This window comes from Molossus molossus, unplaced genomic scaffold (assembly GCF_014108415.1).
Source record: "Molossus molossus isolate mMolMol1 unplaced genomic scaffold, mMolMol1.p scaffold_m16_p_13, whole genome shotgun sequence".
NCBI lineage: Eukaryota > Metazoa > Chordata > Mammalia > Chiroptera > Molossidae > Molossus > Molossus molossus.
Window position 1 is genome coordinate 2488588 of NW_023425348.1, and position 26351 is coordinate 2514938.

Sequence of the window (26351 nt, forward strand, 5' to 3'; positions counted from 1 at the left end):
ATGGTGTGGGTCAGTGACTCTTTAGCAGCTTCAGCATACAGCTCCTTACAGTCTCCAGAGAACTTGAAAGATGAAGGTGTCCACATCACCCATGTGGAGAAGGATTTTGTTGCTTTCTGCTCCTCAGGCCTATGTATGTGTCTTTCATTTGTAAGCAAAGTCTTGTGGGGATGAGGTGTGCCTACTTTCATAGTTTTACTCAATATCCTAGGAAAGAACACAGGCTGAGTCTTTGTGAAGCATTTATAAAGGAATGAAGAGCCCATCCAAGTTTCTGCATCATTCTTTTATAGCTTCCTATGGTCATCCAGTCTCCCTCAGGCTCTACATCTACCCAGCTGCCAGTCTTGCATATGCTCTAAGTGACCAGTCAGTAGGCACACAATAGTGTTGGTGGTGTGAGTCTATTATGCAAAATGGCATTGATTTCACCAGGGAGGAAATGACTAAAAGAAAAAGAGGATGTAAGCTTCTTTGTAGAAAATATATTTTCTAGTTTAGAAAATAAGAAATCTAGGTAGAAAATACTGTTAAAAGATTAGCAATTCATTAGTAGGACCTGGTAAAGTGAGATTGCGACCTAGGGGTAGTAAAAAGTTTTAAAGACTCAATTCTAAAAACCATCATATTTAAGATGATATATTTTGAAAATGAAGATTGTATAGTAAAGAGAAGAGAATTCCCAGGCCTGCACAACGGCAGATAGAATTTCTAACATGCTAAAGCAACAGCTTATTCTTACTTAATATATTTTATTATATTATAGAGACTATTATATATAGTCTCTAGCACATCTACATCAGCTAAATAGTATTATCCCATTTACCCAGATAAGGTAACTAAAGCTCACACAATCATAACAATTGCCTGAACAAATACTAGTAGTATTCAGATATGAACCCAAGTTCATATTAGTATTCATATTAGTATTCAGATATAAACCCAAATTAGGTTATTTTATCAAACCCAATAAAACAATAGAGAAGCTATATTATTTATGCATTTAGACCATTCCATTGTCAAAACCATATAGACTTTTGTGCCCAAGAATGGGCTACTGAAATATCAGAATACAACAGTCTTAGCAAAAGCAGTCTTTGTCCATGTATGACTGATATAGGAATTGAGCCAACCAGTGTTAGCTAAGAAAGAACCCTTAGGGTAACTTATTGACTGATCTATTATCGGAAGAGGGCATCAATGGTGTAGTATTGAAGTATCTTCTAAACCAGACAGATTTGAGTTCAATAACTGCTTCATCAATTTGTAGCTCGTAGGTCTAAAAAAATGTTTTAAGATTAAATGAGAAAATCTTTGCTAGAAAATATGATCTATATAATCAACTTAGACATATCAGTTTTAGATTTTGAACCATAGAAACCATAGAATTATGATTCTAGAACTCTATTCTTTCATCTGAGATGCTATAACCCTTATGTGACATCTTTTATAGGTCAAAGTCCACCGTGTCACACTGTATATAAAGCCAAGCACAGAAATCTTAGTCTTCATTTTTCCTATAGGCTTAAGATTGTCTGGAGATATTTGCAGTCTATGACCTTTATTTTTTTCTTTATTTATTTTTAGAGAGAGAGGAAGGGAGAGGGAGAGAAAGAGATAGAAACATTGATGAGAGAGAACATCAATTGGTCGCCTCCTGCATGTCCCCCACTGGGGGTTTGGCCCACAACCAGGGCATGTGCCCTGACCAGGAATTTATCATATTCTTTAAAATTTTTTTTTTCTTGATTGATTTTAAAGAAAGAGCAAGGGAGAGGGAGATAGAAACACCTAGAGAACATTAATTGGCTGCCTCCTGCATGCCCCCCACTGTGGATCGGCCCCCACAACCTGGGCATGTGCCCTGACCAGAAATCGAACCAGCAACCTCTTGGTGCAGGGGTCGATGCTCAACCACTGGGCCACACCGGCTGGGCTAAATTTATTATGTTCTTTATTCACAGATAATGTTTCCTGAAGAGAGCAAGTGGTTCTTTCTTCATCACGAAACTAATAAATCATGTTCAAGAATATTCTTGGCATTGTCATCTAACAGAAATAGTTGTGATGGTAAGTAGCATATTATTTTTTAAACTGTCCACTTATTCATAAAGTCAAGAAATGTATATGATAATCCACCTGTGTACTTTACATAAATGATATAATATTCACATTGTAGCACACCTTGCTTTTTAATTATTTCCAAAGTTCTAAGCTCCAGTAGGCAAAAAAGTTAATACATGCTAAGCTTCTGTACTCAAATATTAAAATATTTGCAGATAAGAAAAAAAGAAATATTGAATATAGAACATTACAGAAAAAAAATATGACCTATGAGAATACATTTGGTATGGAATAACATTTGCTTAAATATGTCAACTTCCTGTCTTGAGAGAGTTTCCAGGCCACTGCACAGGGAGGCAGAAACAAGACAGACCAGGTAGATGCCCACAGTCAAAGAGGCAGAGCTGACAGTCCAGGGAGAACGAGGTGGCTAGAGTTCCCAGAACAGAATACCAAAGAAGAGACACCTACACAAAGAGAACTCTGGAGATCTTCAGAGGATCCCCATGAAGTGTTTAGTGGAATATGTTGAGCTTGTGCATGTTTGTGAGGAAACTACCGGGTCAGGGGAAAGAGCTACCCTCAGGGATTACTGGGAAAAATACTATGGTACTCATGCAAAGCCAGGGATAGTGCCTATTGCCACTACTCAGACTGGAAAAATATCATAATTTGCCTGTTGACTATGCAGAAGGGTCTGATTTAAGTTTCATGGAATAAAAGACCCTGAAGTAAATAATTATCTTGTCCTTCCCAACAGATCTAAAACCAATACTCAAAAAGATCAAACTGTTCTCATGTAACACAATGGATCTAAGAACAAAACACAAGAATAAGTACAAGAATATTTAGCACTTGAAAATATAAATTTCAAAATATATAAAATCAAATAAAAATTACCAAGGATACAAAGAATTAGGAAAATAAACACCACTATCAGCGGAATGATCAAAACTGAGTCATAACTGGCACAGGTATTAGGATTAATTAAAAAGGAATATGAAGAGTATTAAATATGACCAATAGTTAAGTAGAGGCTTGGAAGATATTATAAAATTTAAATTGTATTTTGAGACAGAAAAACTAGAATGTGTAACCTGAAGAATACATTAATAGCATGCAATTAGATACTGTAAAAAGAAAAAATAATGAACTTGAAGAAACTATATAAGATAGAGCACAGCAAACAACAAAAATACAATTAAAATAAACAAGGCATCAGTGAACTGTGAGATCAATTGAAAAGGCCTAAAATACATTTAAGTGGTATCCTAAAGGGAAAGGAACAAAATAATATTTGAAAAAATAATAGACAAATTTTCTCCTATGTAATGAATCCATAAGTTTACTGATTTAAGAAGGGCAACAAACCTGAAGTATTAATAAAGTAGAATAAATACAGCAAACTCATATTGGTCTAAATTCTCTAAACTGTTGTTAAAAAGGTAACCCTAAAACTTAAGAGAAAAAAGAGACAGGCTACATGTAGAGAAAGAAAGTAAGGAATGCAGCTGACTAATTGTCAGAAACAATTTATGCTAGAAAACAGAAAAGAAAGCCAAAAGAAAGTTATCCTAAAATTTTAAATACAGAAAACATACAATTATTTTTCATAAACAAAGGCAAAGTAAAGGTTTTTCAGCCATGCTGAAGCTGAAGTATTCTATCACCAGAAATGTTAATGGAAGTTAATTAGCAGAAGAAAAATGATATTACATAAAAATATGGAGCTACAACAAGGAATAAAAACATTGAAAACAGTAACTACATGGACAATTATACATATATTTTTCTTTTAAAAAACTCTTTAACAGAAAAGTTGATGGTTTAAATAAAAATAATAGTACTTGTGGTGAGATAATGACAAGTTAAAGTAACAATATTATAAACCCTGAATGAACTACTAGAAGAACAAAATTAGAATTTACAATTAATAATCCATCCAACAAAGAAAATTAAAAAATCATAACAATACTCAAACCAAGGGACTGCAAAAAAAACTGAAAAGAGGAAAAAATACAAAATTTTAAAAGTAGCAAAATTTAAACCAAACCTTATCAATAGTCATGTTAAATGTAAATGGTCTAAACACACCAATCAAATATTAGGCAGTGTGAGACTGCATTAAAAAAAAAAAAAAAAAAAGGAAAATATATGCTCCTTACATCAAACACACTTTAGAAATGATGAGACAAATAGGCTAAAAGTGCAATGGTGGAAAAGTGTATTCTGTTAACACTAATCAACAATAAACTGGAATAAATTATTAGATTTATATAAAAGAAATTTTATATCAGAGTATAATAGCAGAATAAAAATGTATGCAAGGGTGATAAGATCAATTCATGGGAAAGACATAACGATTCTAAACATTTAGGCTCTTAAAAACAATTATAATATATAGGGAGCAAAAATGAATGGAACTGTATGGAGAAATAGACAAATTCACAGCCAGAGATTTTATTACCCATCTTTGAATAACTGATGAAAATGGGCACAAAAATCCAAAGAAGATAGAGAAGATATGAAAAAATCATCAAAGAACTTGACCCCATCTGTATATACAATAGTAGAGTGCACAGTCATTTGAAGTGCACATGAAATAGTTACTAAAAGAAACCATCATTTGAATCATAAAACAAGTCTTGGTGATTTTAAAATGATCCCAGTCATACAGGATATGTTCTCTAACCAAAATAGAAACAAATTAGAAGTCAATACTGGGACGGTCTCTAGAAAATCCTGAATAAAATATAAATTGTATTTTTAGATAGAAAACTAGAATGTGTAAATATTTGAAATTAAATAATAAACTTCAAAGCAACATGTGATTCAAAGGAGAAATTAAAATGGGATGAACTTTTTAGTAGGGACAAACAACCATTTGACAAAACCCAACAACCTAGGAGGAGAACATTCTTATAGTTATGAAAGTTATCTATAAAAACACTACCACTAATACCATATAGAATGTTTGTAGGCTGAATGTTTATCTCCTAAGATCTGGAATGACATGTCTCCATACCCAAGTCTTCCTATAAAAATAGGAATAGCAGTAGCACCTGCCTAGTAGGGTTGAGGTGTGGATTTCATGAGATGTTGCACACAAATTCCCTAGCACAGGTCCTGGCACATAGGATGTCTTCCAGAAAGTAAGGCTGGTGGCAGGCTGCACAGTTATGAGAGTAGGAAAGGGTTACATAGAAAAACTTAGAGAAAGAAATAGAGATATAAGCCCTGGCCGGTTTGGCTCAGCAGTTGGAGCATTGACCTGCGGACCACAAAGTCCTGGGTTCGGTTCCCACTAGGGGCACATACAAAAAAAAAATAGAGATACAAAATATATAAGAAAATGTTAACAATTGGAGTTGAACATACTGTTGGTTACTGTACTTTTCCCCCACTTTTCTGTATGGTTGACAAAACAATAGCAGCATATAATTAAACAGTTTGGGAGAAGATAATTTGGAGCCCAGAAATAGAGCCAAACGTTTGGCCAACTGATTTTTGGCACCATTATAAAAGCAATTCAGTAGAGAATAGTGTTTTCAACAAATGGTACAAGGACAATTGGATATCCATATGTAAAAACAGTAAATCACTACTCACTCTAAAATCATAATTAAAAATTAACCCCAAATGTACTGAAACCTAAATATAAAATCTATAACTATAAATCCTTTGAAAGAACTTAGAAGAGAATTTTTCTGTGACCTTGGGTTATGAATTAATTACCATAAGCATGTTCCACTAAAAGTAATAAATTTGATTTTATCAAACATAAGGCTTTCTCCTTTTCTAAAAACATTTAAGAGCTTCAAGAGATAATTATACATTGGAAGAAAATATCTGATATTTTTCATAATATAAAAAAGTGCTATCATTCACAATATATAAAGCTTTATAATACACAAAGCTTTTATTCATAAAGTGTAAGAACATACCTCTCAATATTCAAATATGAGAAGTGAAACTACAACAACTGCAAACATTTGAGCAGACACTTCACATACACATAAAACTCATAGCAAATCTGTGTGTGTAAAGATGTTCATAAGTAATAAGGAAAAACAAATTAAAACTAAAAATGATTAATAATAAATACCTTTAAACAGATAAAATTTTTAAAACTGAGCACACTGATAGTTGGAGTGTTTTGGTTTTTTTTTGTTTTTTTTTTATCCTCACTCGAGGACATTCTTCCTTTTTTTTTTTTGTACAGATAGAGTGGGAGGGAGAGAGAGGAAGGGAGAGAGGAGAGAAACATCGAAGTGAAGGGACACATCGAGTGGCTGCCACCCGCACGACCAACCAGGGCCGGGGACAAACTGCAACCGAAGTACATGCCCCCAGCGGGAACCGAACCCGGGTCTCTCCGGACCGCAGGCCGACACTCTAACCGCTGAGCCAAACTGGCCAGGGCATAGTTGGAGTGTTTTTGTGGGAACTGAAATTCTCATGAACTGCTGGTGGAAACGTATAATGGAATATTCATTTTGGAAAATATTTTTGAAAGCTCTTAAATCACTTATTATATACCAACCACTTGATCCAAATATCTCTGTTCTACATATTTACCCATGAAAAATGAAAGTATATGGTCACATTCAAGTACTTGAATGTGAGTATTTATAGCAGCTCAACAGTTGACAGGACAAATAATGGTGTATTCATACAGTGGAATACTACTCAGCCATAAAAAAGGAATAAACTATTATGCATATATCTTCATGGGTGAATTAAAAAATATATTTATGTTGAGTAAAAAAGTAAAATAAAAAATATACCTACTGTATAATTTTATTCGTACAACATTCTAAATAATACAGACTAATCTATATTGACAGGTACAGGTTATAGAACATTCATTACTTACTTGAAAATGAAGAGTGGTATTTGGAGAAAAAGGTGTTTTAAAAGGTCATGAGAAAACTTTTGAGTGTGACAGACATGTTTATTATATTAATTGTGGTGATGATTTACTAGTATACATATACGTTAAAATGTATCAGATTGTTGATTTTAAATATATACAGTTTATTGTATATTATATAATCTCCTCCTTTTTTTTCAAACCTGGGGATCAGAAATAGAGTTAATTGGATAATTGAGGTTAATGGTGTGTTCATTCGCTAGGGCTGCCATAACTAAACAACAGAAACTTATTTCTCACAGTTCTGGAGGCTGGAAGCCCAAGATCAAGGTGTGGGGAAAGTGCTTTTTTCTGAGGGGTCTCTCCATGGCTTGCAGATTGCCTCCTCCTTGCTGTATCCTCACATGACCTTTTGTCTGTGTATCCACATTCCTTATGCCTCTCCTTATGTCCAAATTTTCTCTTCTTATAAAGATAATAGTCATATTGGGATAGAAATGCCCTAATGGCCTCATTCCAACCACTTGAAAGGCCCTATCTCTAAATACAGTCACATTCTGAGGTACTAGGGGTTGTGGCTTCAGCACATGGAATTTGGGGAAACACACTTTAGATTGTAATGCTGATGTCTCGGATTTAGTGTAAATGTATTTGAAGGTGAATTTTAGGCTCTGTTTTAGAGTATTAAGTTATAGGTGTGAATGGGGAGTTGACAGCAAAATTAAAGGTTTGATTCCTGTTTAGGATTATTATAGATCTTTGACATCTCTACAAATATCTTTAATCCCAACCACCTTCATTGGCTAATGGTTTCATGGGTTCTCTGCTTCTGCCCAAGGTGAAGGACCCAAAACGTTCTTTTCGTTTTCAAGTTCAATGATCATTTGAAAAAGCAGGTGTTATATAGCCCAGATGCCTCCACTTCAAAGACAAACTATGACCAGATATTTTTAACTCTTTCCAGGCTTTTAAAATTAGTAGATACCCATAGCTGATGTCAGCAAATCAGAAAACTGACTGAAGTAGGGAAAAGTTGTGACAGGTATGTGCATATAACTACACAGTATTTAGTATTTGTTGTTTTATTCTTGCCTTCTAATGTCCATCAAAAATAGTTACCTGGTCGGTGTGGCTCAGTGGTTGAGCATCAACCCATGAACCAAGAGGTCACTGGTTTGATATCCAGTCAGGATACATGCCCAGGTTGTGGGCCAAATCCTAGTGGGGGGCATGCAGGAGGTGGCCAATCGATGTTCTCACTCATTGATGTTTCTCTCTCTCTTTCTTCCTCTCCCTTCCTCTCTCTCTAAAATCAATAAAGAAAATAAAACAAAACAAAAACCCTTTGTTTTTTGGCCATGGACCAGTAATTGGTACTGTCTTTCTGCCATAAATAATTCAAGAACTAGGCAAAAAAATGGAAACAGTTTTTCAGGTATTAGGCAGTGTGAAACTTGGGACTACTTTTGCTAAAAGAAGGGGAACCAGACAAACCATACAATGATGCCCACACCATACAGTTTTATGCTAGGACAAAATTTCTGTTACATAGTGCAGGGAGGGATAACAAACAAAATATGACAGTCAATGAGTTGAGAAGACATAGATTAATTTCAGCAGGTTGAATCAACTGAACTGTGAAAAACTGAATTTTAGAGGTGAGGGAGATAAGCAGAAAAAATATCTCTAAATAGCTACAGAGTGGCCCTGTTGAGAGTTCAATTGAATATCTACCTCCACTTTTACAGAATGACCAGAAGCCACTGCTCAGAAATTGTAACATCAATAATACACGTGATTCACACAGCACTGGTAGATGTTTACATTTTAACCATGCCAGATGGACAGGGCTCATTCATTTCAAAACAGTAGAGACCCCAGAGTGGTCATGCCTTTGTAGCGGACTAACAAATCCTAGAATAAAAGTGATACACAAATCAATTCAAGTTCCTGCCAAAACAAGTGTCAATAGTCTTTAAATAAAAGTCTTTAAATCTAAACATACAAATATATATTTCCAATGTATATCTGGCAACATATAAAAAATATTACATATTTATAGAATCATCAGTGTTACTTGATACCATAAAAATTTTATTAAATATAGATTGACTAAAATGAAGAAATTAGACAAGTCTTTAAAAGAATACTAAAAATGGGCTTAGTGATATTAAGAAAACCACAACCATAAAGGAAGAGGATGAATAATGTTGAAAAAAATGCAAATTGAATTTGAATAGCTTAAAAAAGTAATATATGAAGTAAAAATTCATTGGAAGTAGTTAATTGCATATTAAAAACTAAAGAAAAATAAACTGAACTTAAAGTTTTAGCAATAGAAATTGTTCAAACTAAAGCACCGAGGGGGAAAAAAAAACAGACACAGAGCCTCAGTAATCTATGGAATAATAAAAGATGATCTGACAAATATCTGTGTAATTAGAACCTTAGAAAGAGAGGCAACAAATATTCAAATAAATAATGGCCAGCATACTTTCAAAATTGCTAAAAATTATGAACTCACAGAAGTAAAAACTCAATGAATCCTAATCCAAAAATCCAGTAAGATATTTTTAAGCCATGGGAAAAGGACAAATTAAATATAGGGGAACAAAAATTTAAATTATTGCAAACTTATTGTCAGAAGTATTGCAAAAGAGAACATATTAAAATGACAATTTTTTAAATGCTAAAAAGTAAGCAAAATAATAGCCTAGACTACTATTTCCAGTTAAAATATTATTAAAAAATAAAGGTGACATAAACTTACAAAACCAAGCAAAATAGAAGAGCCAATAAACCATACCACAGTGAGTAAATGAAAACAGATGCAAAATAAAGAAAATTCTTCAGGTGCAAGAAAAAGTCCCCAGAAAATTTAAATCTGCAGAATGAGAACTCCCATTTTTTTAAAAGACATTTTATTTTCATTTTTAAAAAGGTATCTAAAAGACAATTTTTTAAAGACAAAAATCTAATTAGGACATAAATAGATACTCTCCAGAGAGGACATACAAATGGCCAAGAGACATGAAAACATGCTCATTGTCACTAATCATCAGAGAGAGATGCAAATTAAAACAACTATGAGGTATCACCTCACACCTGTCAGAATGGCCGCCATCAACAAATCATCGAACAAGTGTTGGCGAGGGTGTGAAGAAAAGGGGACTCTAGTGCACTGCTGGTGGGAATGCAGACTGGAGCAGCCACTATGGAAACCAATTTGGTGTTTCCTCAAAAAATTAAAAATGGAACTGCCTTTTGACTCAGTGATCCCTCTCTTGGGAGTATACTGAAGTATACATGAAGAATACTAAAACACCAATCCAAAAGAATATATGAACACTGTACACTGTTGGTCATAATGTATATTAGGAACAGTAAAAATCACACTACCATATGATCTAGGCATGCCCTTTCTGGGTATATATTCCAAAGGAAATAAAATCACAATCTCAAGCAGATATCTGCCCACCCATGTTTATTGCAGCATTAATTAATTCACAATAGCCAGAATATAGAAAGTACCTAAGTGTGTTTTAATGGTTAAATGAATAAGGAAATTGTGGCACACATATACAATGGAATATTATTCTCCCTTAAAAAAAGAAAGGTTTTGCCATTTGCAACAGCATTGGTGAGCCTGGAGGACATTATGCTAATTGAAATAAGGCAGACACATAAAGACAAATACTCTATGATCTCACATTTATGAGAATCTGAGAGTCAAACCCGTAGAAACAGAAGAGTAGAATGGTAGTTACCAGGGGTAGAGCCAGAGGGGTGGAAATGGGGAGATGTTAATCAAAGTGCACAAAGTTCCATTATAAGATGAATAAGTTCTGGAGATCTAATGTACAGTATGGTAACTATAATTAATAATATTGTATTGTACACTTGAAATGTGTTAAGAGAGTAGATCTTAGGTCTTCTCACCACAAAAAAAGTGCAACTATGAGTTGATGAATATGTTAATTTGATTGTAGTAATCATTTTACAATGTATACATATATCAAATCATCATATTGTATACCTTAAATAGTATATAAAATTTGGATTTGTCAATTATACTTCAATAAGCTAAAAACTTTTTTTAAAGTAAAAAATAAATAAATAAAATAAGTTTTACTTATTATAGCAACTAGTAACCCACCCAAATTACCCCCCTCATATCTATTGCATCAGTCACCTTAATATAGATTTGATCAGTCCAGCAAAAATAATCTTTGCTTTTCTGAAAGATGTGTAGGTCTTCTAAGTTCAGAGTTGTATAAGTGTAGGCAGGGGTTGGAAACACCTACAAGCACCTCTGTGCATTCTTTATTTTCTTGAACTAATAGAGACATATTTGAGACTTAATGTTCACACTACTCATTACAGGGTTTACCTTGAGCAATTTCTGCCACAGCTACTCACTCTCATTTCTTTCTCTTCTACCAGAAATTGCAGGAGACCAGTTTTTGTCTATATACCTCCTGAAGGAAATTTGGCCTTCATCATGATTTTAGAAATCATTTTGTATTTCAATAAAAGAAAAAAAAATAATGTTTCTCTATTGTGTAGTCTGGAGAATAAAGACAAATTGCTGAATAAATTTAATCTAATAAACTTCATTTCTGCTAATTTTACTGTAGTGTTTCATGTGGTTCCAAGTTAGTGACTCTGGAGTTCTATTAAGACATGTTAGTATAGCCCTGACCAGTTTGGCTCAGCGGTTAGAGCGTCGGCCTGTGGTCTGGAGAGACTCGGTTCGGTTCCCGCTAAGGGCACGTACCTCGGTTGCAGTTTGTCCCCGGCCCTGGTTGGGTCGCGTGGGTGGCAACCACTCGATGTATCCCTTTCACATCGATGTTTCTCTCTCTCTCTCTCTCTCTCCCCCACTCTATCTGAACTAAATATCAAAAAATGTCCTCGGGTGAGGATTAAAAAAAAAAAAAGACATGTTAGTATAGAAGTCATTCATTTCTTCCCCCAAACTTTAAACTCCCGTTGATTGATTACTTTCTTATTGTTTTAGTTCTGTGGTATCTCAGAAAGCAGCCATGACAGGAATCGTCTAGGGGGTACACCCCATGGAGCAAGCACACCGCATTCCCAGCGCTGACCACTGACAGCAGCTCCTGTTTTTAAGGGTAAACTGAAGAATATTATTCAGGCCAGATAATGGATAAAAAGTTTTGTGTTGTCTTAGTGTAGGGAGTATAAAATAATTTGCAGAATTATTTTACATAGTGTTTTGTAATAATCTGGTCCCTGTGCTTGGAGGATTTACCTCTTGGGACCATCCCTTTGTGCTGTACTCTCCTTTGTTCTTGTGAGTATTTTCAATGTGGAGAATTTTAGCATAATATATATATATATATATATTTTTTTTTTTTTTCTGTTCTCAAAATTTATTGTGCTAAATCAGCATTCTGTTGAGAATTGGAAAAACACCTTCAGATGTTTATAGAAAAAATTAAAGCTGTCTCTGTGTGTATATGTGTTTGTAAGACAAACAGTCAAAAGATATAGAAAAATATAAGGGTGTATGGATAGTGAAGAAAGAGGAAGTGACTCAGTTGTTAAGAAAGATATGTGGGTGGTTTTATTCATGATTGATTATTTTCGGAGAAGTAAGAAATGAATAGAATCAATGTGAAAGAAAGAAGAATATCTATGGATGAAGAACGTACATATTCACTGATTCTGACTCAGCAGTCTCTGGCAGTAGCTTTCACAATTATTCCAGACACTATTTGATTCCGAGAGTAGCAACTGTCCTTACAAACTCAGTCTAATCCTGCTCACAAACTTCTAAAAGTGATTTCTGTCCGCTATCCATGACACATCATGCATTAGTATCAATTGCTATGTAAATATTGCCCGCATTTAAGTGGCTTAAAACAATAAGCAATTATCTCACCATTTGTGTGTGATAGAAATCTAAGTAGTATGTGACAAGCAAGATATAACCCAGGGCTGTGGTGTCATCTGAAGGTTCAATAAGAGAGTCAGATCTGCCTCCAGACTCACAGTGAGCTAAATTCTAATTGTAGACGGGATTTATTCCACTGGTTGTAGGTCAGAAGCTTTGCTCAATTCCTTAACATGTGAATTTCTCCACAGGGCTGATTACAGCATAGCTCCCATCAGAGCAAACAATTAAGAGAAGAGAAATGAGCAAGATAGAAACTAGTCTTTTTGTTACTTAACTTTGAAAAGAAAAAAAAAAAGCCCAGCCGGTGTGGCTCAGTGGATTGAGAGGTCCCATGGACTGAGAGGTCCAATTTGATTCCTGGTCAGGGCAGGTGCCTGGTTTCCAGCTCCTTCTCCAGTAGGGGGCATGCAGAGGGCAGCCAATCATTGTGTTTCTCACATAAATGTTTTTATCTCTCTCTCCTTTCCTTTCTCTCTAAAAAACAAAAATCAATAAAAATTAAGAAAAATGTCATCATATTGCTATATTCTATTTATAAAAATCAAATTACTAAGTTCAACCTGTACTCAAAGAATAGGTATTACACAAGAGCACACAAGCAAGAGGCAGGCCCTATTAGTAACTGTGAGGTATGTGTTTGAGTAATAAATTCTTTTCTAATTAAACTAGCTAAAGGAGTTTCTGTTTACAAATGAATCATAACCAAAGGACTTACTATGCATTAGCTTATATTCTGTGTGCTCTGTGGCACATATGAGCCAGATTTGAATTTTATCATTTTCTTTATTCACAATTAATTTCATGAGAAGAGAGGTACAAAGGACTCTCCTTCTAACACTCTGTATGTGAATTAGACCACATGGGTGATCTTCGACAAACAGCTCTCTTCACTCTTTTTTTCTCACTTTGAAAGTGCGAACAACAATGTATATCTCATAAGGCTGTTGTAAGGCATTGGCCTTCTTTGTAGTTGCTGTGCTTATTAAAATGTATTTCATTTATCTGTGGGTCTGTATGTCAGTAGATTATCGGTACTTTGCACAATGGAATACTACTCTGCCATAAAAAGGAAGAAAAATGTACCCTATGATAGTATGAATGGACCTGGAGGACATTATGCTAAGTGAAATAAGCCAGTCAGAGAAAGATAGTACCATATAATTTCACTCATATGTAGAATTTAATGAAAAAACTGAACTACCAAGCAAAATAGAGACAGACTCATAGATAGAGAGATGTCAGACAGCTCTGGTGGTGGTGGGGATGTTGCCAGGGGGTAGAGAGATTGAGTAAAAAGGAAAAAAGAAAGAGAGAACTCATGGACATGGACATCAGTGTGGTGACTGTGGAGGGGAGTGGTGAGTGAAGGTGGAAGAGGGCATAGAGAAGATAAATGGTGATAAAAAATTAATTTTTTTTCCCCAAAAGAACTCTAATATTGTGAATTCTGGCATAATTCAGAAAATTTCTCTTTAAATATTATATTTTCTTTATTTTTTCAATTAAGTTGCTCTGAGATGAGGTATGCTGAATTTCTGCCCCTGTGGTCTTTACCCACTCATCTAGAAATTGTGAGTATTCAGTGTTTCATGGGGAAAGAGCCCAGGTGGATGTAATAAAGCTTTCTGCTCAACTGACCATTCGCTAGGAAGATTATCTAAGTGGGCCCAATGTTATCACCTGAGTCCTTCAAAGCAGAGACCCACTCTAGCTGGAAGCCTAAGAGATACAGCAGAATGGGAAAGTCAGAGAGATCCAGAAGATTTGGACATACCCATTCTGGTTCTAGATGTAGGGCCATGTGTCAGAGGACCAGAGGGAAGCCATGAGGAGCTAAGAGCAGTTCCAGAGGACAGTCAGGAAAAACACGTTTAACCTCAATCCTCCAAAGGAACTGGATTCATCCAACCAACAACTTAAATGATCTTGGAAGTAGGTTATTTCCCACATCCTCCAGTAAGAAACACGGTTCTGCAGAGACCTTGGTTTTTAGTCCAGTAAAACTTCTGTCAGAATCCTAATGTATCATCTCTGTTTGCTATATTCTGGATAGATCACTATATTTATCTTTTAGCCCATCAATTCTCTCTTTATCAGTGTGTGTATTTAACTTGTTGTTTATTTTAACAATTATAAAATATATTTGCCAAGTTTCATGTATTTTAATCTAAATTTTTAGCTCTGGCTGGTTTGGCTCAGTGGTTGGAGCATTGGCCTGCCGACCAGTGAGTCCCAGGTTCGGTTCCTGCTAGGGGCATGTGCCAAAATAAAATCTAAATTTTTAAAAGTGATTACTTCAGACTTCCAGTCAAGATGTTGGCATAGGTAAACGCGTTACCCACCTCCTCCCAAAACCACATCAAAATTACAACTAAACTACAGCACAACCATCCTTCAGAACCACCTGACATCAAGCTGGATGGAAGTCCTACAACTACGAGATTAAAGAAGCAGCCACACTGAAACTGGTATGAGGGGCAGAGGTGGACGGGCTGGTCCCACACCCATGTGTGACAGATAAGAATTAGGAGGATACCTCGGCCGGGCAGGTCCTCCCTGAGGAGTGAGGATCTCTATCCCACACCAGGTGCTCAGCTCAGGGTTCCAGTGACAGGAAGAGAATCCCCATCACTTCTGACTGTACCAGTGGAAAATGAGGCTGAGGGAGGCTCAGGCTTCTAGAGCCCCAGGCAATTCCTCTTAAAGGGCTTGAACACAGACTTACTCGGACCCACTTCCTCTGGGCTCCAGCATGGAGGGGAAGCAGCTTGAAAGGCACCAGAGATGTGCGGGGAAGAACTTTATTGTCTAGCCTTGGGATGAGGACTGGAGAGACAGCTTTCTCTCAGACAGAGGTGCTGGTGGAGGACTTTTTGCTTTGGTGAGCCCTTCCCCCATGGGGCCGACAGATGGGAACCATATCTGGGCCTCCAGCAACCTGGCTCACAGTCTTTGCCTTACCCTGGTGATTTTCTGAGGCCCTGCTCCACCCAAGTTATGAACCCACACATGCTATTCACCATAGGATTAGCCTGTCTTAAATGCTGCTTCAGAGTTTCCTAAAATGTCTCAAACAGCATCTGGTCTCAGTGAGCCCCATGCTTCTCAGGCCTGGCACTAGAAGCAGCCAGTCTTGTTTTACAACTTGGCTTTTCCTGGCACCTCCAAGCAGCCATCTGAAGATCACTTTGTGGCTTATGCCAGGTGTCCCCAGATAGAATAGAACACAGGCAGTGGTTGACCTTGCCCCAGAGCCAGCACACCAAGTGGACAGCTTTAGACCATGTCGAAGCACAACCACCCAACCACCTCCACAAGTGACACGCTTGATGAGTGGACTCAGTGGGTACAAGAATCCTGCTAAAGGAAGTCTTGCTCTGTGTGTTGGGCCCCTACACAGCTGATCCTCCGGGGTAGTCAGGGATCAGTGATCTGTGGGCACAGCCAGTCCTTGCAGCTGATCAACCTGAGTAAAGCCCTTCCATTGATGGGCCAACAGCAATCAAGACTCAATTACAACAGAAGGGTGTACAGTCCACATTAGGGCACCTCGAGGGCCCAGCTGGGGTGATCAGGGAGGTTATGACACTGGACCCTACAGGACACCTCCAACAATAGGCCACCCTACGAAGCCTAGAAAACATAGCAACTCTACCTAACACATAGAAACAAACACAGGGAAGCAACCAAAATGAGGAGACAAAGAATCATGTCCAAAGTAAAAGAACAGAAAAAAATTCCAGGAAAATAACTAAGCAAAATGGAGATAAGCAATCAATCAGATGAAGATCAAAACATTGGTTATAAGGATGCTCAAGGAACTTAGTGAGAAATTCAAGAAACTTAAGGAGACCTCCAAAAACCTTAGTGAGAACATCAACAACATAAAAAAGGACCAGTCAGAAATGAAGGAGGCACTAACTCAAGTAAAGAATAATTTACAGAGAATCAATAGTAGAGTAGGTAAAGCCAAGAAGCAAGCAATCAATTTGGAATATAAGAAAAAAAAAAAAAATCCACCCAGTCAGATCAGCAAAAAGAGAAAAGATTCCAAAAAAAATGAGGATAGTATAAGGAGCCTCTGGGTCAATCTCAAACGTGCCAACATTCACATCATTGGGGTGCCAGAAGAAGAAGAGAGAGCAAGAAATTGAAAACCTATTTGAAACAATAATGACAGAAAAGTTCCCTAACTTGGTGAAGGAAACAGACATACAAGTCCAGAGAGCAGAGCGAGTCTCAAACAAGAGGAACCCAAAGAGGCCACAGCAAGACACATCATCATCAAAATGCCAAAGTTTAAAGACAAAGAGAGAGTCTCAAAAGCAGCAAAAACAAAACAAAACAAAAAAACAGTTTGTTATCTACAAAGGACCTCCCATAAAACCATCGCTGATTTCTCAAAAGAGACTTTGCAGGCCAGAAGGGAGTGGCAAGAAATATTCAGAGTGATGAAAAGCAAGAACCTACAACCAAGATTACTCTATCCTGCAAAGCTATCATTTAGAGTCAATGGACATATGAAGTGTTTCTCAGACAAGAAAAAGTTAAAGGAATTCATCACCATCAACCAGTATTATATGAAATGTTGAAGGATCTTCTTGAAGGAGAAGAACAACAAAAATATGAACAATAAAATGGCAATTAATACATATCTATCAACAATTGAATCTACAAACAAAATGAGCAAGCAGAACCAAAACAGACTCATAGATACAGAGAAACTTTTGTTGCTTGACAGATGGGAGGGGCTTAGGAGGAGGGTGAAAAAGGTGAAGAAATTAAGAAGTACAAATCAGTTGTTAGACTGATGAACCTCAAAGAGGAGTGGGGAGGGAGGGTAGGATGAGATAAACCAAAGAACTATGCATATATGCCTAACCAATGGGCACTGACAGTAGTGTGAGGAAGGTAGGAGGGAGGAGGGAGTCAATGGGGAAAAAAGAGGGAACATTTGTAATACATTCAACAATAAAGATAAGGTTTACAAAAAGTGATTACTTCATAATACTTATGCATCTCTCTCATCATGAGTTTGAGCATTTTCCATATAGATCATGTGTATTTTTTTTATCTGATTAGTCCAAAATCTGCGAATCCTTATGTCTCTAAATTCCTGGTTTCTGTTTCTGATTATTTCTATTCATAGGGGTTGCTCTCTAGTGTATTTTTAATGTGTGTTTATATATTTAAGGTGATTATATCTCTTGATATTTCAGTGGGCCTAACGAAACTTTCCACCCAAGTGTGTTTGCTTATATTTCTGCCAATAATCAACACATAAGATTCATGGTCATTCAAATTTACTACCTCTCAAAGGCTTTGATGTAGAGCAAGTCACATGCTGAGTTTTCACCTTCAACATCCCCCAGAAATCCCACTATAAGAATTGGCCTCTGAAAGGCACCACCCCTCCTAGATGTCTGCCGATTTATTCAAACTCCCTGATTCTTACTCTACGCCCTCCCTTCCACTCCAAAGCCCAGGTGCTCACTCCACATTATCAGGCTCCAATCCCCAACCATTCAGACCAAGCCCCTGAATAATTTCTCGTAGATAGTGAAGTACTAACACCTGGCTATTGTGGAGCATAAAAAGCCCTAGAAAACCCTTTTGTTTCCAGTTACAGAAGTAGGTGCCCAAAAGTGACTTTCAATAGGGGTATATATCAAATCAGCCCAAAGTCATAATCACTGGTGTTCTGATCTTGGGAAAGAGGTTTATTTTCCAAAATACTCAATTATTTGATGAGAGAGAATTTCTTTTTATAATAATATTTCATCAAATAAAAGAAGAAGGGATGAGAGAGGGAATAAAATCATCATTTGGTAACCACTAATGAATTAATCTGGGAACTGATCATTGAACATGGTTAACATACAAAGGGAGAGACAACCAGACATCATAGGTCCCTGAAGAAGACTCAGTTTGCTCATTGGCAAAGGTAAGATACAAATGCCACTTTCTCAGTGTTGTTGGGTGGGTGCAACAAGCTGTTACAGTACCTAGGAAAACAATTAAGCTATAAGCAAATCATTAATCTTCTCTTTCCTTCCAATACTTACATAGATATTTTCAATCTACAGCTCCAGGAGCATGTTCTAGTACCTGTGCGGACTCTTCCTGTGTGAACCAGAATCTTTAATTCTTCCTTTTCTGATATAGCACTTTTAGTCTGTGTTCCCCTGTTTGGTAATGTAATCTTTTCTTATACTTATGTCTTATTAGCTCCAAATTATTTTAAACTCCTTAAGAGTATGGTCTGAGTTCTATTTTATCTGATCATGTTCTCCATGTTTCCTACCACAGTGCTGGGTGGAGAGCAAGCAGTACTTCACACAGAGCCTAGTGTTGAGTGAGGGGCCCTTGTGCTGGTCAGGTCTCTGAACCACTTATGCTTCATATTCTTCTTCATAAAACAGAGATATATTTTCTCTTAACATAGCAGACATTTTAAAAAGAGATTGAAATAAGTGATATAAAGAACTGATAAGCACTCTATAAAAAATGTAAAATATAAGGATACTTTACTTCAAAAATATTGCTAACATGATAGCAATCACTTTCATTTATGACCAGGCAATAGTTTTATAAATATTATGCCAAACTATCAAAACAAATCTATGTAGTGAAAATAATAGAGATGAGAAACTTATACACACATATAGAAACTGAGGCTTAGGTAAACAAACTCATTCAGAAAAGGGGACGTTTTCTAGAAAAGAAAAGATGTATTAGTCTTTCCACTGGGATGTATTTACCAAATTTCTTCTAGAATGTCTTTGTCATAGATAGATGAAAGAGAGAGAAAAACTGGGTCTCTCAAAGAGTCCACATCTACAGCCTCCTATGTCACAACTACTCTCCACACCTACACTATTGTCTTCATCACAAATCTGAATTATCAGAAGCAAATCAAATTCTAGGAATCTTACGACCTGATCTACATTTACAAGTCATTACTTGTCATTTACAAAATTACTTATCATTTAGTCTATCAATCTTTTATTTTTTGATCATTATATCTGAATCCAAATTATATTCTGAATGTCAATCCAGAGTGGTAATTCCAATATTAGCTATTTTAGGAGCCTCCTCCTCTTCTTAAAGTCTTACCCGACTTATATATATTTCATATATATTTATATATACTTCATGTATAATTCCAGTAATGGACTTTTATATCTACTAACTCTCTACTGGGCTTCCAGAAAACTGAGAATCAGGGATCCTGGTACCTATAGTCTTGCTTCCTAGAAGTATAATTTAGTGATTGATTGTGGTCAGGACTCCAGCTCAGCACACACCTGCCCATTTCAACCTGCCTCAGTCAGTTGGCAAATTCCTTGGCTAATGATCTGTTGAATTGTGGCAACTGGTCCAGAACCTAAGTATATATCAAATTATTTCTAGCATGTTAGCTATTCATAAAAAATGTAATTTTAAAAAATATTATGAGAATTTTAAAATTTTTGCTAAAACATTTGCTAAGTATTAAAGATTAATATCTGCATTTTGTGTCTAAACTATACTCAGCTTTTGAAAATATATGTTAATGAAACTGTTGGCCACATGGAGTTTACTTCTGAGATAATTAATCAAATGCATGTTATAAATTAACTGAATTTCTTATTTCAACTTTCTTTGAACCTTCAATCTATAATTCAATGCCCTCCCTCAAAATTTTTTCTGCATCTTTATTTTTGTCTCCTTGAATCTATCACTCTTAACACTGTTGGTGGTGGTGCAACAGCATCAGGTATTAAAACTATGGAATCAGACCAAATCATGATTCAACAACCTTGGTACTTGAGTTCTGGCTAAGAAAGATTTCAGAATCAAGACTCAAACTATGAGAGAAAGTTTATTTAGAAAGTCACAGAGGTAGAAGAAGTGAGCTGTAGAATAAGTGGGCTCAGGAAACAAGTTATAGAGGAAAAGAAGGATGCTTGATGCTTAGGAGAAAGAGACAGGCAAGAAAATGTGCCAGGAGAAGGGGGTGGGTAAGGGCACAGGCTTGCTTCACGTATGGGTACTTCTGTCTTGAGGGTATTTATCTGGAGGTCTCAGAAAAAGATGCCAATAGAATATTCATCAGCTTTCCAGATATGTCTTTTCAGGATTGTGGTCTCTACCAATTTGGTGGGTGTCAGGGGGTCATGAATCAAAGTAGCTGGTCTTGATGTCAGTCATCTCATCTGAAACACAACTGAGGCCTAGATGTATTTGATACAGGTCAGAACCTCTGTCTTGGAGTCTTAGTGCTTAAGGACTATTTTCTTGGCTCCCTTGTTCTTTTCTGAGAAAGGTCTACTGCATGACTAATTACAAGTTAGAGGAGAAAGGTCAGGGGGAGGATTTGACTTACATGACTGAATATGATCTAGGGATGGAAAGTTTGCCTCAGAAGTGAGGCCCTAATTCACAATAATCATTCCCAATACTTGCTCTTCCAGATCTGTCTGTTGCTAGGTATCCATTGCTAAATGCCTGAAACTCCCTGCCGTGGTGACATTCCATACTGCTGTTATCATTCTGCTCTGATCATGCCTGTGTGACTGCCTAACATAGTCCCCACTCAAGGATCTCGGCTCCAAATTGTTTAAAGGAAACGAGTCACAGGGTTTCTTTGGTAGATGCTTCCTGCTGAAGAGGGCCAACATTTTCCTTCAGAGCTAAAAAGAAATCCTTTCTCTCTGTCGGAGGGTTGATGAGGCCTGGGCATGAAAGGAGGTGGCAATGGTGTCTAGAGTTGGTGAGAAACAGTATTATCATATTCCCATAGTACAAATAGGGTTTGTAACCTGGAGGAGACAAACTGTGTAATAAAATTCAAGATTATTGGGGAAAAATCTAGAATAATATAAATTATAAATAATCCAATGGAAGAAAAAAGTTTTAGTCCTTAATAATTCTAAGTTAAGGGATGGAAGATAAAACGTTAGTTTAGAGGGTTGTAGGTAAATATCTGGGAAAATTAGAAAAAATTAGGATGTGTTTCAAATCATAGGTGAAAAATAAAAATTTGAAGACAATTAACTGAACTAGAGTGTAATATCAACAGTCGTGCATTATCGATTATATTGAAGCATATTTTTCCCACTGAAATCACCCTTATTTTCATTAATGAGCCAAACTAACACTACCCCTTTACTGCGTTAAGTCCTGTTTCAATATGGCCTGATAATTTGCATAAATACAACAAGATTAACAATTGAACATATAGAATCTGTCAAATTGTCTTTGCTGTAATGTCATAAGGAATATACACATAGAGTTTTAATTGGCCTCTCAGGGAAAAATGTCAAGCAACACAGTTGCCATCAGGCTTTGCCTGCAATGCTATAGGTTTTGGTAAGTTTTTCAAGCTCTCGAGGTCCCTAAAAGTGTTGAGATTTTTCTTGCCATCTTGTTACTGAATGCAGGTTCAGCTCCCTGTTGCAACAAAAGCCAAACTTGTGAGACAGGGGCTGGTGAGAGAAAAGTGGTTTAGTCAAGTGCCAGCCACCTGAGAAGATAGGGGACTCTCATCCCAAAGTCTGTCTTAATATCTCAGTGCAGGCAAGGTTTTATAAGGAGGGAGAGGGAAAGAAGAACAAAGAGATATGGGGGACAGGCTTGGACATTCAGGCAGTGTCCTTGCTGGTACAGTTATAAATATATAATGTCAGCAAACTGGACTGGGTCAGTGCCAGCCAAATTTTTGCACTTGGGCAATCTGCATCAGCCAAAGTGATTAAGGCCATACAAGCAGAAACTGGAACTGTTGGTATCTACAATATTCTCATAAGGAAACTGTCAGTGTGAAGTCTTTTTACCCATTTGTTAGTACATTTTATTCTAATTCTCTTTCATGATTAGCCAGAGTAGTATAGAGGTTTTATTCCCTGTTAAAGTCTTCCAGGAATGCAACCATTGTTCCTTACCTGAAAAGATTGTCATAAACCAGGTAAATAAGCAAAGTACCAGGCTGTTTTCCCAAAGGGCTTTTATTGACTTTCAAAAATCAATCTGAATTGCTTAAAACCTTTGGGTGACATGCAGAGTTTAGGCATGTCTCTCTTACACATGATATTCCAGTCAAAGTCTTGGGTAATAAAACCACAATTGGAAACTAGTTTTATATGTCCTATTATAAAGATATCAGATCCTTATTGAGTTTATGCAAACAAACATACTGCTATGAAAGTAATAATACTCATTAAGAGTTTTCAAATTTTGGAGGGTCGGGTACAGGGAAAAATATAAATGCCTCAATATTGTTTTTAAAGATAGAATTTTCAAAATTGCTTTAAGAAAAAAATAAGTTTACAAGAAAATTCTTGTCCTCTTAACAGAGTGATAAAGAAACAAATTCCATCCCTTTATAAGCTTAATTTTATTCTTTAAATTAATTTCCTCTTGAGGTGAAAAAGTGGGGTCTTAGGCAGGTAAAATGATTTTGTGGGCTTTGGAGAAAACATGGTTAGCAAACATTCAGTCTGTCTCAAGATTAATTTCCTCTTGTAGAGGTTCTTTCAAAATCACAATGAAAAACATATTATGAAACCCTGGCTGGTTTTTGCTCAGTGGTTAGAGCATCAGCCTGGGTTTGGTTCCCACTAAGGATATGTACCTTGGTTGTAGTTTGTCCCCAGCCCCAGTTGAGGTTATATGGAGTGGCAACCACTCGATGTCTCTCCCTCCCTCTTTTTTTTATTGCTCTATCTGAAGATAAATGCAAAAATGTCCTTGGGTGAGGAATATATATATATATATATATATATATATATATATATATATTTAAATAATAATCATTAACCAGTATAGGTAGACGTAACTAGTATTTCTCAATCTCTGTACCCACCCTATATAAAGAGAGATAGGCCTAACTTGCTTGCTATTTCAACTGCAAACCCAAGGCAACCATGAAGATTCATGGCTGGTGAGTCTTTTCTAGTCTGAGAGCTCATGGGGAAGAAATCATTTGGGAAAGGGCTGCCTTTTTCATTAGGCTGGGTTAAGGTTTGTGTGAGCAACCTAAACCTAAAAGGTTTACATGGAGAGGAAATAGGAAAAAGAAGGGAAGTAACGAAGCCAGCCTCTCAAGGCATTTTTGAAATAAAATGTAAAGGCCAGGAAGAATCTGGGATTCTACTGGTATCCTATTATTTTGCTAGTCATATCTGAATTTGAAACTAGGAGTCACTTGGGCACAGGATGCATATCAGCATATCACCCAGTTGTTGTTTCCAAAGAAAACAGCCTGTCAAACCTGTTCAGGATTTACAAAATTGGAGTGTGTCAGAGCAGAATGACCTCTGATTTTCAGGCAGCTAAGAGAAAAATCATGAAATCAACTCTCTTAGGTTACTCAATGACCATATGCAGATAATGCTAGAATCAGAAAGAAGTATATGGAGTAGATGCCTCAACATTCAAAGCCATCAGATCATTCCTCAAGACTATTGAACTCCGTGGAGAGAAAAGTGTGGTTGCAAAAGACCAAAATGATTGCTTCCTTGTTTATGAATTGAGAGAGGAATTGGGCTGTTTTCATTACTTAGGGAATCTTTGTGTTTCCAATAGACCAACAACTGATTAACAAGAGAAGACTGTTTATTCGTTCAGTGGGCCATGGTACAATAAATGCTTTGCTGGATGATCTATTACAAGACAAGGTGATTAACCAGGAGGAGATGTGCAAAGTGAAAGACGAAAATCACACAGTCATGGATAGGGCTCGAGTCTTGATTGACCTTATTATTGGGAAAGGAAGGCATGCCTGCTGGAAATTTATTCAGCATCTCAAAGAAGAAGACCCTGAACTTGCATGTAAGATGGGGGTCCATCTTTGCTAAGGTAAGGTCCAATGATTCAACCTAAAGTCCTAGTAGCCCCTGTATCTTGAGCTCAGTACTTGCTATTTTCATTTGTCTTATCAGTTTAGAATAAGCTTCCTATCATCTCAGCCTTAGGCTCTATTACTGTGTGGACCTAGTGCATGTTCTCTTGTCTCTAGACATAAGCTTTTATTTCTACCTATCACTCTCATCTTACCTTATCTTTCTACTAATGTACTTTTCAAAATGTGTAGGTAGTTTAGACATACATGATCATAGCGAGGATGCTGGACCAGGTACAGAAAGTCACCAGATGGAAAGCCCCAGGTACATGGCAAAACTGAGAAAACAACTACCTTGCTCCAAGGGTAACCTTTGCTCCCCTAGCATATCACTAGTCATGCACTTAGACCCCCTCACCTTACATATCTCTGGTCATTAGGTCCTGACCTTTGCTTTCCTGGCATATTGCTAGTCATGTTAGAGAAGAATAACAAGGGGGCCCAATAACAGCCCTTAAGCATTAAGCCCTCAGGACAGTGAGGTGCTGACCTGCATCAAATATGTCTAGGCCTTAGTTGGGTTTCAGCTCCACTCCCATGAAATCAGCAAAACCAAACAAGTGACTCCCTGGCTGACCTCAGGAACAGTTGCAATGACTCATGATACCCTACCCTAGTCAGTGGAGACCACAACTCTAAAGACAGACCTGGAAAGGTAATGAATATACTATTGGGTCCTCCCCTGGAACATCCAGATAAATGCCCAGAGAGCTCTCTTTCCTAGAAGCATGCTCACCCCTGATAAATCTTCCTCCCCCTCCTTCTCTTCTTTGCCCCATGAGCTTTGCCTTTACCTTCCTCTCTCCTAAGCTCCAAGGCCCCTGCTTTTTTTTGCCTCTGTAACTTGTTTCCTGACCAATTTCTTCTATGGCTCATTTCTCCCTCTTTGACTTTCTAAATAAACTTTCTATTATAGTTTGAGTCTTGGTTCTGAATTTTTTTTTTTAGCAAGAATTCAAGTACTGGGATTCCTGAGGGTTACTTTCTCTATCACTGGGTTCTTCTAAGAACCCAGTTCCAGTACTAGTGTCTGAGCCGGTCCATTCTTATAACCCTTTATTCTCTCCACAGAATGAAGATGGGACCTCTGGTGGACTACCTAGAATTCTAGCATTTTCTCATGACACTTCAAGGAGTGAAGGTGTTAGTTATTATGGGAGAAAAGAGTTTCCTTCTATCATAGACAATTAATGTCTCCAGTGGTCATCTATTTTAAATAAATATCTCACTCTGTTATAATGCTTGTTTTTTATTCTACCTCTCCCCATCCCAACCCGTGATAATCCATCAATAACAATAAGAGCCATAGATAGTTGTAATCTAATTGAGAATGTCCCTTCTCCTCTATTTGTTTTTTGTTCCATTCCCTTACAATACTATAGACAAGCATACAGCTCACTTTGGGTTGGGCTGTAATGGGAAACAAATGAAACCCTCAGTCAGAATATTCAATAGCACTGACTCTTCATAATGCACTCATCCTTTTGCTAGTTTTCAGCACCAGATCTATATGACAAATAGTCTATGTAAGAAACAAACTTTCCTTGCTGGGAGGATACTAAAGAGAACGTATGTACAGATATTCTATCGCAAGAAACCGAGCTTTC

General features: G+C 36.8%; 1 protein-coding gene across 1 annotated transcript; it reads left to right on the top strand.

Annotated features, from left to right (window-relative positions):
* CARD18 (caspase recruitment domain family member 18) lies at window positions 1-25966 on the top strand. The gene is made up of 3 exons (XM_036258185.1): window positions 1-133; window positions 24429-24701; window positions 25816-25966. Exons 1-2 carry the CDS (start codon window positions 1-3, stop codon window positions 24698-24700), a joined length of 405 nt encoding a protein of 134 aa, XP_036114078.1. The 3' UTR covers window position 24701; window positions 25816-25966.
* Window positions 25967-26351: the final 385 nt, after the last annotated feature.

Coding starts and splice junctions, on each gene's coding strand:
- CARD18 (XM_036258185.1), top strand. CDS start 1: ATGGTGTGGGTCAGTGACTCTTTAGCAGCTTCAGCATACAGCTCCTTA. Junction 134..24,428: donor TTTCTGCTCCTCAGGCCTAT/GTATGTGTCTTT, acceptor TGTTTCCAATAG/ACCAACAACTGATTAACAAG.